Source organism: Festucalex cinctus, chromosome 6 (genome assembly GCF_051991245.1).
Source record: "Festucalex cinctus isolate MCC-2025b chromosome 6, RoL_Fcin_1.0, whole genome shotgun sequence".
Classification (NCBI taxonomy): domain Eukaryota; kingdom Metazoa; phylum Chordata; class Actinopteri; order Syngnathiformes; family Syngnathidae; genus Festucalex; species Festucalex cinctus.
In genome coordinates, this window is record NC_135416.1 from 19759723 (window position 1) to 19775187 (window position 15465).

The window sequence follows — 15465 nt, forward strand, 5'->3', positions numbered from 1 at the left end:
TTTTTTTTTTTTAACATGTCACTGCGTTGTTTACTCAACCACACGGAGGCTGCGCAGGCACAGTTGTTGCATTTTGATCATATAGAGTTAAACGTTTTGTACAATTTCCTCCTAAATACTCATTCATTACACATTAAAAATAATACAGCAAAGTCATTCAAATCTCCCAGCATGCATCCATCTCTCTGAATTCTCTCATCACAATTGGCAGGGAGAGATCTCCATTCTAATCATTTCATCTGCAGCATAGTTTTATAAACGCATAAATCAGACCCTCCCCAAAGTGCTCAATAGAGTAGTAGAGATGAAAACATGAAGGCAGGTTGTTTTCGGGCGCTGTAGACATGAATGAGGCCATGGATGGACAGCAGACCATCTGGTGCCTTGGACCACGGTGCCACAGAATCTTTGCAGCTCTCATCAAGACCATGGACGCAAGAAGGCTCTACCGCTGTGATCCGTTTTCTTCCGAGGAGCCGGGCTGACGACAGTGAGGTCAAGATGAGGCATCAAAGCTGAACAATCATTGAAGAAGAATGAAAGAAAGATGTATTATTTGACTCAGAATGAAAGGAAAGATATTAGATATGGGCATTCCTATCCCATTTTTTGGTCAATTGAATCCCAGCACCCCAAAAATGTAAGATTATTTATTTATTTATTTATTTATTTATTTATTTTATTTTGTATGTCCTTTTTAAGTGTAGAATTAGAATATATGAATAGCTCCGTTTTATTTTTTGACCCAAGAGGACTCTTTTGCCAGAGCCGGTCATATATAGCTTTTCACAAAAAGCTTATTTTCAGCAATCTTTGGCCCAAAAAAATAGGTGATTTTGATGAAACCAACACGTGCTGCTGATAAAAATGGAATAAGGTAGAAACAAACTTGTTTTTTGTGATGAAAGGAGAGAGTCAAATCTTTCATTTGGTACTTTCTCATCCTCGTGAAACAGTATTCTGTGTTATTGTGAAATATTCTCCTTGAAAGATCAGTCAGAATGCTCGAAATTGGCTGGCGCTCAGAGGTTCTTTTTTTCTTTTAATTATTTATGTATTTATTTATTTTTAGAAATAATGGCTTCAAAGAGTTAAACAAGCTAGAGAAGTGTGGACTGCACAGTACTTTTGTGAAACCTAATATTTTAATACAAAAGTACAGATATATGTAGATATTCTTTCGCCATTTACTAGCTACTCAGAAGCAAGTTGTCAAAAATACAATAGGGTCTAAATTTAAAAAAAAAATAATGCATTACAGTGCATTGCTAAACTCCTCATAGCAATATCCAAGTTATTTTCAACTAGAGCTACTGTATGAAATACATCACTTGCATGGTATATTATTGAGTAAACACTGAGGGGTCTATTCACTAAGAATGCACTGCATCCGCTAATAGCGCGAAATATTGCACCACAACTGCATCCGCAGTCTGCACCCAGTTACCCACCTACATATTCCAGCGCAGACAACCCCACAAATTCTGACAGCTGGGAGCAAATTTGCACCTGATTTACCACACATGGCAATGGATTTGCGCCAAGAACATGGTTGTTATAGAAACAGTTGCGCGAAAGATGACATTATCAGAAAGCGAGGTTGGACCGAGAGTAAGCGTTTATAGCACCATTAAACTGTACAGAGCAGAGAGGACGACGACGACGTCATTCATTCATAAAGTACAAATTATTGGTGCGACTGTTTTTTAAAAATATATTCTCAGAGGTTGGCGTGGGTGTACAGTATGTATCTGGCACGTAAAAATTATCGTAAAATGCCTGCCCGCCATTGCCGATCAGCCCGGGTTATGATATGTGTCCTAAACCAACATAGAAAATTTCCCTCGCTCTCTCTCTCTCTCTCTCTCTCTCTCTCTCTGGGTGATCAGCCAGAAAAGGAGGCGCACCGTGCCGCATGCACTGCTGTCATGATCCCGGGATTGAGGTTACGTCAGGTTAATACATGCTTTCCATGAACGTTATTTGCGTCACGCAAACGCGGTGCGGCTATTTGCGCTGGCGTTAGTGAATTAGACGCTGTATATCAATGAGTCTCATTTGCATTAGGGTGGGCATATTTATAAAATAGCACCAGCGCACAATGGCGAAATCTGGTTGGCAGCGCACTGAGGGGCCTATTCACTAAAGGTTTGCGTCGCCTTTGCACCGCGCTAACCGGCAAAAATGAAGCAATCTGGGAGCATCTAATTCACTAAACACGCGCAGATGGGGAAATCCGTCACTAAGTGCTCTGCCGAACAGATTGTGTCACGGTGCGCCGGTGTTATTTGCGCGTATGTAATTATAGGTAATTTGCATACATTTGACGGAAAATATGCCCACCTCAATGCAAATGAGACTCATTGATATACAGTGCCTAATTCACTAACGCCAGCGCAAATAGCAACACCTCGTTTGCGTGACGCAAATAACGTTTTTGGAAAGCATGTATTAACCTGACGCACCTCGATCTCCGGCAGTGCATGCCATTTGCCGCACAACATGTGCGGCTGATCAAGCAGAGAGGAGAGAAAGAGAGAAAGAGGGGGAACTATTTCCTTTTTTTTTTTTTCTTTTTAAAAAAGAGCTCAGAATTGTTCATTCGGTAGTCTTACCGATTCAACGTCTTATCATCATTGCTCTTTTTTTTTTTTTTTTTTTTTGTGTGTATGTGTGCGTGCGTTTGCGTGCGTTTGCGTGTGCGTTTGCGTGCGTGCGTGCGCGTGCGCGTGCGTGCAAATACGTATAAATTTATACTCATTAATTCACATAAAACCTTATAAATATCCCATTACCCTTCGCCTTAACCAGGTACTTCAGAATCTTGCCAGAGTCGTGAGGTTCAAATGGTCAGGAGACCAGAGAAAAGGTCAGAAAAAATAAAGAGAAAAGAAAGATAAATCAAAGTGAAATCCAGCACCGACCAAACACTTCCTGCCTTCCCCATGGTTACAAAATCAAAGTCTTACACCAACCCCGGAAGCCTCTAAATTCCAACAAATTAGCGAGATCTCAAGAGACCAGAGGAAAAACTAAAGAGAGGAAGGATGGAAGGATCGATGAGGCAGAGTGAGAGCCATAGAAGCCAGTACATCCAATCCATCAAAGTGAAATCCAGCACCAACCAAACCCCTCCTGCGTGGTTACAAAACCAGAGTCTTATGCCAACCCCAGAAACCTCAAACTTCCAATAAATTGAGATCTCAAGTGACCAGAGGAAAAACTAAAGAGAGGAAGGAGGGAAGGATAGATAAAGCAAAGTGAGATCCACAGACACCAGCACCCACTGATTCAAGGGGCTGTGGGAGGGAGAGGCAAATTCTGTTTGAGTTTCAGTAGATGCTGGTGCGATGGATCTGGCATGCATAAGGACCACCCAAGGCCGCAGAACGAGGCCCAGCGGGCCCCCACAGCGCCCCACCGGTCCCCAGCCTCCATCCCCCCACGACCCCCCGCACCCCACCCAAACCCGCCACCCGAGACGACCCAGGCCCCGCCACCTCCGGCCCCCAAACCCCCGAACACACCCCGACCACCAACACCCAACCCCCCACCCACCCATACCCCCCCCCCCAAAAAAAAACAAGCCCCCCCAACCCCAAAATACGATCGCAACAATAATTAGTACTTTATGAATGAATGACGTCGTTGTCGTCCTCTCTGCTCTGTACAGCTTAATGGCGCTCTAAACGCTTACTCTCGGTCCAACCTCGCTTTCTGATAATGTCATCTTTCTCGCAACTGTTACTATAATAACCATGTTGTTGGCGCAAATCCATTGCCATGTGTGGTAAATCAGGTGCAAATTTGCTCCAAGCTGTCAGTTTTGTGGGTGTGTTTGCACCGGTATATGATTAGAGCAATATCCTTAGTGAATAGGTGGGTAACTGGGCGCAGACTGCATGTGCAGTTGTGGTGCAATATTTCACGCTATTACCCGACGCAGCGCATTCTTAGTGAATATGCCCCTTAGTGACGGATTTCCCCATCTGCGCGTGTTTAGTGAATTAGGCGCTCCCGGGTTGCTCCATTTTTATCAGTTACCATGCAAAGGCGACACAAACCTTTAGTGAATATGTCCCTGAATGTTGTGGTGTAAACGCCAGGCCATTGTCATTTATAAGAAATGTTACAACTGATTTCAAATGATATCTGTTGAAATCGCAATCGTGGTGGCTCAAATATTTGAGGAAGCCCCTGGCACTGTATCAGAAGAGCAGAATGCACAACACCAGGAGTCGGAGGCAAAGGCAACAACGTGAAATGATTTCATGGCTATATTTTTTTAAACCAATCATCTTCTTATTCATAAAGATAAGATGGAAAAAGTACTTTTGTGATTTTTCTGGAAGCATATTGGTGACATGAGTAATATTATTTTAGGCAATGCTATAAGCAATGCTATAAGACTTGCCCTATGAGAGGATTGATAAATGATAGGTTAGTAAAAATACATGGAAAAACAGAAATCAAGAGAAACAAATGACATATATAGCATGACAAAAAAAAAATGCTATTTATTTTTGTCAGTCTGATCCTCCTGCTCCTACCTGCACAACTTTCAGCTTGACTGTTGATGGTTTTGTGAGTTCACAAATCATCGTTATTCTTTTCCACACCTGAGTACCTGATATTTTTTCAGCATGCAAAGGAAGCATGATCATGTGCTTGTTCAAATATGTAAAGTGAGAGGAAAAGAATCTGTGAAACATATCTGTAATTACATATGGTCATGCATGGTTGCTTTCCTGAAATAGGAGGGGCCTTTAAGCCTTTGAGGGAGGCTATATATTGTCTTGTTGTGTTAAATATTAACACAACCATCTAACTGGGGTCTGATTGAAAATGTAGAATATTACATATAGGGTCACTTCAAATTGTGTCCCCTGGTGTGATTATTCCTTGTTAACACACTATTGTAGTAAACTAGACTAAGTGCAATTTCTGGAGAAATTGTACGAGAATGCTGGAAGCTGAATGCTAAGATTTGAATGCATGTGGGATGCTTATGAAGTAAATGGAGAGATAAATTACGAAATTATGACCTCCTGGTTACTGGGCAATACACTTTACCATCTGTGCCACCGAGCAGTATCAGACACCTGGTAATGATGATAAGTTATATGTATGGAAGTGGGCGTGGAAAGTGATACTGTTCACTGTCTGTCCCATTGAAAATGAATGTGGAAAAGTTGATATTTAACATTAAATTGTGCAAATACTGTAAGTAATGTGGAATCAGACAATACCCCGAAAAGCCTGACTTTCTGAAGCTAGTTGAAATTTGAACAGTGTAAATTGGATGTATTATGTGAGAGTTGTTAGGCGGCAAAAAAGTGTGGAGAATAAAAATAACATATTTGGGAACGCTTCAGCATTCCCACAACAAACTTCATTAACTTAACCACACAATCATAAAGATTATAAGAGATCACATCATGATTAACGAGAAAAAAAAAATCAAAAAATAATGTGACATTTAATCCACTTCTAGTTGACAAAGTCAGTTTTAATACAAAGTAGTGCCAGTCTTGTAAGTTCAATAGTTTTGAAGAAAGCAGCTGAAAGAAGGCTGCATAATGACACCTAATTACAGGATTATGGACCCTTGTGGAAAAGAACAGACAGTGACCTTCATTTGCCATTCTTGCTCTTCTCTGATTAATGCGAAGGACATTTTAAAGAAGGGAACAAAGAGGAAAGTTCTTACCTGTCCCATAGCTTGACATTTCTGCAGTTGTTAGTGCAGCAGCCGGCTGATATCAAAGCTGCGACAATAGAAAGGGGAAAGGAGACAGCGAACGGAACCAGGGGCGGGGGGGGGGAGAAGTGACAGAAGAAAAAAAAAATGGTTTATGAATGTTGCTTTGACATGGGATTAGCGCCTCATGAATCTAATGATTTAGATATGACGTGTGCTTGGAGTGCCACACAAAGCAAAATGCCTCATAAATAAAACAAAGATGTCGTGCCACTAGTTTTCATCAGAGGACTGCACAATGTGTAAAGGGATATACTTATATACTTTTGATGTGGTGTGTTATAGAACATGACAAATACAATTACAGCATGTAACCTGATTGAACCAACTGGTGCATCATTTTGGGGAATAGCTTTATTTGCTGTTATGACACCAACAAATGATACGCTTTCATGTCAGCTCAAACTGGGAGATGATTCAAAGCAACTAATTCTGTTTACCAACACATCAGATATTATTTATTGTGTGCACAAACTGAAATGCTAAAATGACAGTTAAAAGACTTAAGGTTGCAGTATGGGATTCCCAGTTAAGTCATACCATCATTTCAGGGAGCAAATACCGAAGTGCATCCTCAAAAATCGATGAGCATGTACATGCACGCACACGAATACCATCTGAGTTTGAAGTTGCAATCCGATATCCTGTTAGTAATAATGTATCCATGTGGAACAGGAAGTCTGGAATGTACTTGGCTGCACTCTATGCAGGAAATGGGCTAAAGAAATTGCAATAAAAATAAGTCATTGGGTGCAGCTAATATAAGCTTGGCACATTATTTACTGTGTCCGCCCTCACTTGGCAATTCATATTTGATCATTTTACCGATATCGTGTAGTATTGTGTTGGTGTGGTTATGCACTTTCAGAACCGGCACATAACCACTAATCAGTCATTATTTGAGAGCCGCAAGACACCACGGAAGACTTCTTTACGGGCACACAAACACGTACGGCGCAAGATCCAATGCTTTTGCTGGGCAGCATTACTACAGACTGGAATTGATCAACTACTCGTTTTCTTTTTTTTTTTTTCATGTCAATGTAAACAGTACAATTCTATTTTTTCTAAATCTGACCCAAGCCTCTTTTGTATGTGGATATGAATAAGATATCATAAAATCCTGTGAAAAATACGCATGTGGTGTACATACAACGCCAAGTCACCGCCCCCGCAAATTCAACCATAAAAAGCATTTTTTTCTCTGTATCTCTCTCTGTACTTAATAATACCATCCCCTAATTTGCTGGTATTCTTTATAATTAGAGTGAATGATTTTAAATGTTGTCCTTTTAACTACAGCATGTGAAGTGAAGTGAGTTGTACTGTGTGCCATAAACCATTGATTCTATTTTATTCAACCTCAAGGTACTGCGTATAGGTCCTATAGTATATACTAAATAATGTGTTTTTTTATTCTTATTCTTCTTCTTATTATTATTATTATTATTAAAGCCCAATTCACACTGGCTGCGGAACGGACACGGTGTATTCTCTGTACGGACGCCGCAAGAATAGAACGCATTCAAGTCTACATGTCAATTCACACCAGCTGCGGTGCGGTGCATCTGCGGTGTGGAACAACTGCGGCGATGCGGAAGGTTTCCGCAAGCGTTATTATTTTTTTTACGGACGCCGCTTGCAGATTTTCATGAAGCTGAAGAAATTACATCAGCCGGACAGGAAGTCGGGCATCAAGGTAAATCCGGTATATTTCAAAATAAAACCGTTTGCAAACTCGTTTTTTTGGAAGGGTAGTTAGCTAACATGCTAGCATGACTTGAGTCGGAGATTTAAGACAAAAAATGAGCTCAGAATAAATTAAACATAACAAAATAACACTATTTGAACACAAAACATACTTACCCATGGTAGAAGTCCCAGAAATCATGCCCAAAAAGCATATCGTTGTGACAACAGGCAAGCGTGGCTATTGTTTACAAATGGGAGTCTATATACACGGTCGTTTTTGGGTGAACTCAACTCTCCAGCGTGAACCCCACGTGATCTTGTGGTCTGTCGAGAGAAGATTTCCGGATACGCAACACACGCGGTGTGAATTGCAGTCCTTGCGGAGGCCGTACGGAAAACGCACCGCGTCCTTTCCGCAGTCAGTGTGAATTGGGCTTTATTAAGCCCGCATGTATAATAGTAATGAATAACATTCACAGTCCATGAAACTACAGTCTGAAGACTCAGGTCGCACTCATCCGACATAAACGGCATCAAAAGGCAACAAACATCACAACTGTTTAACAAAGCTAACTGGCGTGAAAAGCAATGGCAGACGAAGAAGAGGAAAATAGTCAGTGGTGAAAGGATGATGCTTAAGAACTGATATATGGGCAGGGGAATGATCGGCCGGATCGGTAATGTCAAGGACAAAATCCTTGAAATTGCCATAAATGTGACAGGAATTAGACCTACACGACGGACCACATTTACTTCCGTAAACACACTGCGTCATGTGATGTTCTATATGTTCACGCATGTCACCTTAGAAGAGACATTATAAGTCACATTTGTTTGTGTAATGTGGACAATGGCATAAAAAGATTCGATTTTAACAACAAATATGAATTGGGCATCACACCCCGCAGTGTGAAAATACTGTAGCCTTATTGTGTCATTTTATACAGTGTAATAAGGTTGTTTACAGTACCAAAAATATGCAGAGCGGTGATAACGAGCAGTCTCTGCATTTAGTTAAGTTGAATTTCTTTTGTACCGACCACAATGATCACAAAATACAGCAGTTGTAATATACTATAATTGGCAATGTTGCAAAGGTTCAATATATTACAATTTCAGTGAGCGTATGAGCTACAGAATTAATGATTAAATGGCTTCCTTTTTTTTTTTTTTTAAATCACTGATATTTCATTGGAAACTAAATTATGTTGCTGAACAAACATGTACTTTCAGAATAGGAATATTGTCGTGTGTACAAGCAAGTGATACACTGAATGTGTATTTAATAATTCCACTACTGTCTGAATTTTAAAAAATGTCATAGCGTATATTGTAGGTTCCTAAATTATTCCTTTAGTTGCCTATTTCATACATTAAGTAATATGTATCACTTCAAAATTATCACTGGTCTCACCTTGGGCCATTAAGCCCAAGCTTAAAAAAATAAATAAAATTTCCTCTTTGCCATGGGTTGCCCTTCAGAAAAATATATGTTAGACTCTCGCTCGCTCGCTCTCCCGCTGACCTACAATGGTTTCCTCCCTGTGAGTCTTTAATCATGTTTTCAGCACACTTCCTTTCCTTGGTTCACTAACATCTCCCATTAAAGATTCATAGCACTCTTGTGACCGCATAGTTTGCTAAAGATTCCTCAAGCCACCTTCAGTACTGCTGTCTGCACCTTTCCACCCATCTGTTTATCTTCGCAGGGGGCGGAGAAATACCGCAAGACTGCACCGATAGATATTTCAACTCCTTTATAAGGTCAGGGACTTACGGGTATTTGCATTTGGAGTTCAGTGAGCATAAATGAGGGGTGATTTTAGGACTAGACAATGTGGTTTTGGCGTACATTACGCACCATTGTTCAAAGTAACAACTTAAAAAATAAGTACAGACAGACATAATAAGACCAAAAATATATGTTTAAAACCCATGGGCAGTATCTTATTTTGAAATGGCTTGGTCAGAACCATCAAAAAGCCCAAAATGGGTCACAATACTGCCTACGGGCTACATTGATGCAATAAATCCAAAGCTGGTTAGAAAAGTGTGAGCATAGATCAACACGCTTCATCCAAGCACAGGCTCAAATGCAGGCAAAATCTATTTTAAATAAAATGGGTGTGGTCTGTTTTAGTATGATGCATATTGTCGAGTAGAACTATGTGGCCTGTGGATCAATAAGGCAATCCCAACAATGACATCAGTGCATTTACTATGAATGACTGAAGCTTATGAATGATGGTAGACATCAATGCTTGTATTTTTCCCTATTTGAGTTATGGAATCATTACATAAAAGATTAAGAAATATACATGTTCCAGATTTGCATGCTCAAAGCAGGTGGTACATTTAAAAATAAATGAGTAAATCACTGTTGCAAAATTTTCAAATAAGTACATTTGCAGTGTTAATTTCTATGCTAATGTAGTGTTGGACAAAAAAAAAAGTTCAGTGAAAGACATGTTACAGGAAGGATGCCCGTCGATAAAACAAAAACAAAACAAAAATGAAGTAATCACGTCATAGATCATACTGGTAACAAAAGGTTTTTAATAAAATAGGAAATGATTTGTGCTTGTGCTCGTTAGGAAGTGACAAGATAATGTATTGGTCAAATCTGCACCTTCAGTCAGAATCATGCCAAAATGTAATTAGATTTTAGCCCATCTCATCATGACTTTATGGAAATTGGTCAAGACGAAGGGCTCTATTTTTGTAGACAGTGCATGTGCACGGGGGATGAGGTTCATGACTGGTGAGGCAATCATGACTCCTCTGGAGTTGGATATTAAAATATGAACCCAAAATAGATGATTAGCCTATAAATCAATTTTGACATTTGTTGTCAACGTTTTTACTTATGCTTCAATCAATTCCCCACAGTTCAACAAAGAAAAACAAAAGAATATTAATGTAATGGTCAAGTTTGTTGTTGTTGCTGTTACTGCAATACAACTACAAGTGAATGGAAGAGATCATCGGGGACTCCTGGTTCAAAATGGCGGCAAGGTCTGCATATATTTAACAAGCAGACTTGACGCTGACCCTGAGTCAGGTTAAAAATAAAAAAGAAACAAACAAATATGAGCATTATTTTTGTATTTATTTATTTTTTCGTACCCGTGTTTACATGCCCTTTAAAAACCTGAATACTGTATTGCCAATATTCTGATTTTGAAATGGGCTATTGACTGCATGTAAACGTAGTCTCTTATGTGTGTTCAGGTGTAAAAACTCCCACATCTTGATTTCTGTGTGGGTGAAAGCCTTCTCTAGTGTTTTTGGCAATTTGGCAGACCACACTGCGCCATGCTGGCCGTTCCGGCAGACGGAGGACATTTTCTATTATGTTTTCTTTCACCTGCCCCCATCACATCTGACAATTTGGCAGCTGAAAAGTAGACTAAATTTTAAGCCGCTGGAAGGAGGTCCAAGTTGTAGCGCAGGTGGTATAATGCGATTTTGTTGAATATGATTGAAATGCAGATTCTGAGCTCCACAGATATATGGGGGGAGGAAGCCATTTGTATTTCATTCATAAATATGACAAAAGTGTGCAACAAACCCTCTGCATCATTGTAGAAATTAATTCATTGAACAGATTATTATTGGTATCATCTTTACTATATTTTTAAAATCACCCTTCTTGTTATCGGGGTTGTGGGGTGGTGGTTGTGTGCATAATCACCTTGGCCAACGTTACATCATCCACGCACGCACACTCACGCACTGATTTTAAAGCGAATGAGAGGACCCGCTTCCATTAGCCGCGAAGCTGTGTTCACACTGGGGGTAGTGGGACACAGGACTGGCACAAAAAATGGACACTGGCATTTTGACATAGGCCCAATGGCCCGGCCCAGCCCGATTCCTGAGAACCTCTGACTACCACGTAGCTCTGGCACTTAAATTGATTAATGGGCTGCTCACTCTAAATTGTTGGCCGGTCTCTTGGGGTATAGGGGAGGAAAATAATTCAATAACAACGAATCAACCCCAAAAGATGCCGGCCCACCGGGCATCTGCCCTATATGCCAGATGGCCAGTCCAGCCCTGGTGGGACACATGCCAGTCTTCCAACTACTGGCACTCGACCTGACTGGGCAGCTCAAGTTCTTATATAGTAGGGGAAGGGTCATTCATGCCGGACGCCCGAGTGCTTAACTGGGCACACTTTTAGCCACATCCAAAAAATCCGTAAACCTGAAATAAGGAAAAACTGTTTAACGCTATAGTTAAATAATTCAGTTCTACGGTGTTCTCAGTTTTTTGCACATTTTCAGTATTTTCATTTGTCGGGTCTTTAGAAAATACAACAAGAGAGTTTGGGTGAGAGAGTTCCTATATTGCTGATGTGTGCTACTTTTACAAACTCTGTTATGGTTCTGATAGGCCTCAAGATCAAAAGTACACAGCTGGGGGTGTTGATCACACTAAGAGTTTGCTTGCCGCAGCGTGTGTTGTCACCGGGTCGCAGCAGCAGGTGATGAGCAGCACAGGACTCAAACAATCAATGTGAATGTGGTGTGCTTTTCTTTAAAATTGAAAAAAATTGATGTTGCTGTCACCAGTCACACATCACAAGATTGAAAATTGCTATCTTGTGACAGATACTTGTGACTTTTGATACTATCAACACGTTTAGAATCCCTTTCAACCAAAATTCAGTTTATAATGACCCGTGTCCTTTATCTTCCAACATTGTGCCTTATCAAGGACAGTTACAAAGCGATTTTTTTATTTTATTATTATTATTATTTTAAACACCCTTGGAGAGTTTTAGTAGATTTAGTTATGGGCAGGGTGTCAATGACAAAATGAGATTTAATGGGATGTGACAGATGAGTCAAGGGAAAGGGTTTCAGTGTCGGCCAGAGCCCAAGTGTATAGATAACATGATTACCCCAGAATAATATGGACCTTAAGCTCCCTCTCAGGATAGCCATATAAATTCCTCTACAAAAAGATACATGGGATTAATTTGGAAGGTGATGATGTCTCACTGAAGGAGTCATTGTCTACTTTGTAGTCAAGGATCATTTATCTACAATATAGTATATTGGCATATACCCCAACCTAATTGAAGACATTCAAAAACAATTTGGGAGGAGATTTAAACCCAATATATTGTTGAAAGTAAATAAAATGAGTTGACTTAAAGGGTGACGAATGACTTGATGACTGATGTATGAGAAGCATTTGTCAAACTGGGTAATCAAGTTGTTATTGATGTCTACATCAAGGAAGTAAACACATGAAGCAGGTCTCCTCGGTGCCGCTCATCTCTCAATCCTCTTTTATCAGTCACCCGTCCTCGCTGCTCTTCTCTCAATTTACAGGATCAATGCAAGGTAATTTCACATGACCGCTCTTCTCAGATCTCTGAAAAAGTGCCACATAAATTATTCAGGCAGGCCGGACAGGAAAGCCCATGGAGATGTGGGATAGATCAGTGACCTTCCGTTAAGCTAGAAGTCAGTCAGTCAGTCAGGTGTAATGCCTGGCCGGTAGAAGAGCTACTTAGCTTAGCATCCTTATGCTGCATTCGAGGATTGTCAGAAGTAGAATGGGCTGAGAAGCCCAGCTGGCTTTTTTCAGTTCCAACCTGAAAGTGCTTGAGGCGAAAGTAAACAACCAAAATGGCGGATAGTGATAAATTGTTTTTTTATTTTGGTCCTCAAAACTCATTTTGACCTGTAGCAAACTTGCCTTCTCACAATTTTGCTTCATTTATTGTTTTCATCTTATTTAATAAGTATTTCATACAGTTCAGTAGCTATGATTTCAGGCAGAGATAGCGGTATACTGTCACATACATTGTCTTACATGGAGTTATGTCAAATATTTACGAATGAAGAAAGTTATTTAGTTTCCGTGCCGCCCCAAAGTGAAACCATGCAAGCTATTCATTAACTCATTCACTCCCAGACATTTTCATGTTCTATTGCTATAAAAACATGGAATCTACCAAAAGAAAAATGTGTCTCTTCTTTCATCAGGGGAAAAAAAAACCCAAAAACATACGGCATTTTTTTTTTTTATCTGTTTTTACGTTTTGTAGTAATTAGCATTAGAATTAGCTAAGTTTCATCATTATTAACAAACCTGTTGAAAATACTGGGAAAAAGAGCTTGTTGCAACATGGACCTGGTTGATCTCTTATACTACTCTGCCACCTGCTAGCCGATTTTTTTTCTTCTTGTAATAACTACCATCGCTTTAAGCGACCACTTTAGGTCAGAAACTGCATCAAAGCCTTCATTACATAAACTCTAGCAAACAAAAACCTAAAAAAATGTATAAATACGTTTTTGGGAGTGAATGAGTTAATGTTAAAGTCACTGTTACAATACGTAGCTGTTAATGTCTGAGAGAATCAGATGTTGATTTGATTGTATTCACAATTTAAATGCATTTGAACATAATTCCCTGTTACAATTATGGAAGCATATTGTGTATTATTTATAGATATACCGTATAAGAGACATTTTATAATCATGATGAAATGTGCATGTAGCGCTTCTCCCAGGCCTACTGGTACAACCGCATGTTACAAACTTGACATGTTCGCCCTACTGATAGAAAGTAATGCTCAAGCGCCATAGAGAAATAAGTGCAGTTACACTTTGCGAGGAGCAACACAAAATGGCCGCCGCTGGCTTCACTTCTCACTACGGCGAATAGGCCGCATTAGTGTGCATTAATATCATATCATTGAAATTCACAACTCTTACTAAGTGCCCAATCAGACCGCTCTGATATCAGAAACTCTCACGAATGATATTCAGGAAATGGTAACATGGGCAATAAAGATTAAATGAGATTAATTAGATGTTTTGTTTTTACATGTTCTAGTATTCAGTAAGTTGATGAAAAATATATGTCCCAGAAAATTAAAAGAACATTACCCTGTTCTCACAGTGTTTTGTTTTTTGTGTTGTCTCACTGTGAGGAAAATGTAGACTGCAGAGAGACATGAAGCTCACTGAAGTAGAGATGGATAATTGGAGCCCCCTTGGCTGATCAAGCCTGAGAACGCTGTGTATGTTTTGCCTGTGCACCGTGCAGTTCTTTTGCCTTTGTGTTTTTATGGAAGCATGCAAACATACCCACATTTTAAGACAATCCGTTCTCTTGCGACCATATTTACTCTTATTATATTCATATTCCACAACATGTTCAAAGCATTTTAAAGGAAGGCACCTTTAATTTTACATGTATGGCTTGATTGGCAGTAAATAGTTAGTTTAGCTACGAAACATGCATAAGAGCTGAAGAATACACCCCAATATTGATTTATTTAACTTTTTTCAACATAGAAGTACTTCCGTGTTGGAACGCCCTCAAGTGGTGACGTAACAAGTGTGTATACTCGCTTGGCGAACAGTAGTTCACGCAGACAGAACGACGAGGAAGACACAAACGTCACTTATGCCTTACTGTATTGAAAAATTTTGCAAGGTGTCGTCAAGGAAAAACCCGCGAGGAGCACACTGGTATGTTATCCCCCCCCAAAAAAAGACTATTTGCGTAGAAAATGGCTTGCTAAGTGCTGTCGACCTCCCGGCAAGGACAAGCAGGCGCGGACGTTATGTTTTATTAGCTCGTAAGTTGTTTATAGTTCACAAATTGACCATGTTCATAATCTTATTTTAACAAAAAATTTATTGAATGTGGATTAGTGTCATTATCATCGGCATGTGCGACGTACTACATTTGTGTTCTGTCCCGCTGTTCTTCCTGTGGTGCATTCCAGTTTCATTTGCATTTCTATTAATTTTGTTCGGATCCCAACCATTGATAACCAGCCTAGGTAACGGCGTCTCGCATTTCCTTACTTCATTTTGTCTATAAATAAACACGGTTAATACACAACCTTCTTGCAAGCTTTCGTTTACATCATCGGGACGCTATGCAAAAAAAGAAAAAAAAACAGCTAGGGGAGGTTGGGCGCTGTAACGACGATACATATAATTTTACTATTTTTTTCTTTTTCCTGAAATAGT

General features: G+C 39.8%; 1 protein-coding gene across 1 annotated transcript in view; it reads right to left on the bottom strand.

Annotated features, from left to right (window-relative positions):
• Positions 1–15465, bottom strand: part of ccdc85al (coiled-coil domain containing 85A, like) — a 26832-nt gene continuing 11367 nt past the window's right edge. Inside the window, exons 3-4 of the mRNA XM_077523974.1 lie at positions 5711–5768; positions 1–515 (exon numbers count right to left, since the gene is read on the bottom strand). Coding sequence (XP_077380100.1) covers positions 497–515; positions 5711–5768 — 77 coding nt within the window. The 3' untranslated portion in view covers positions 1–496. The remainder of the gene's footprint in view (positions 516–5710; positions 5769–15465) is intronic.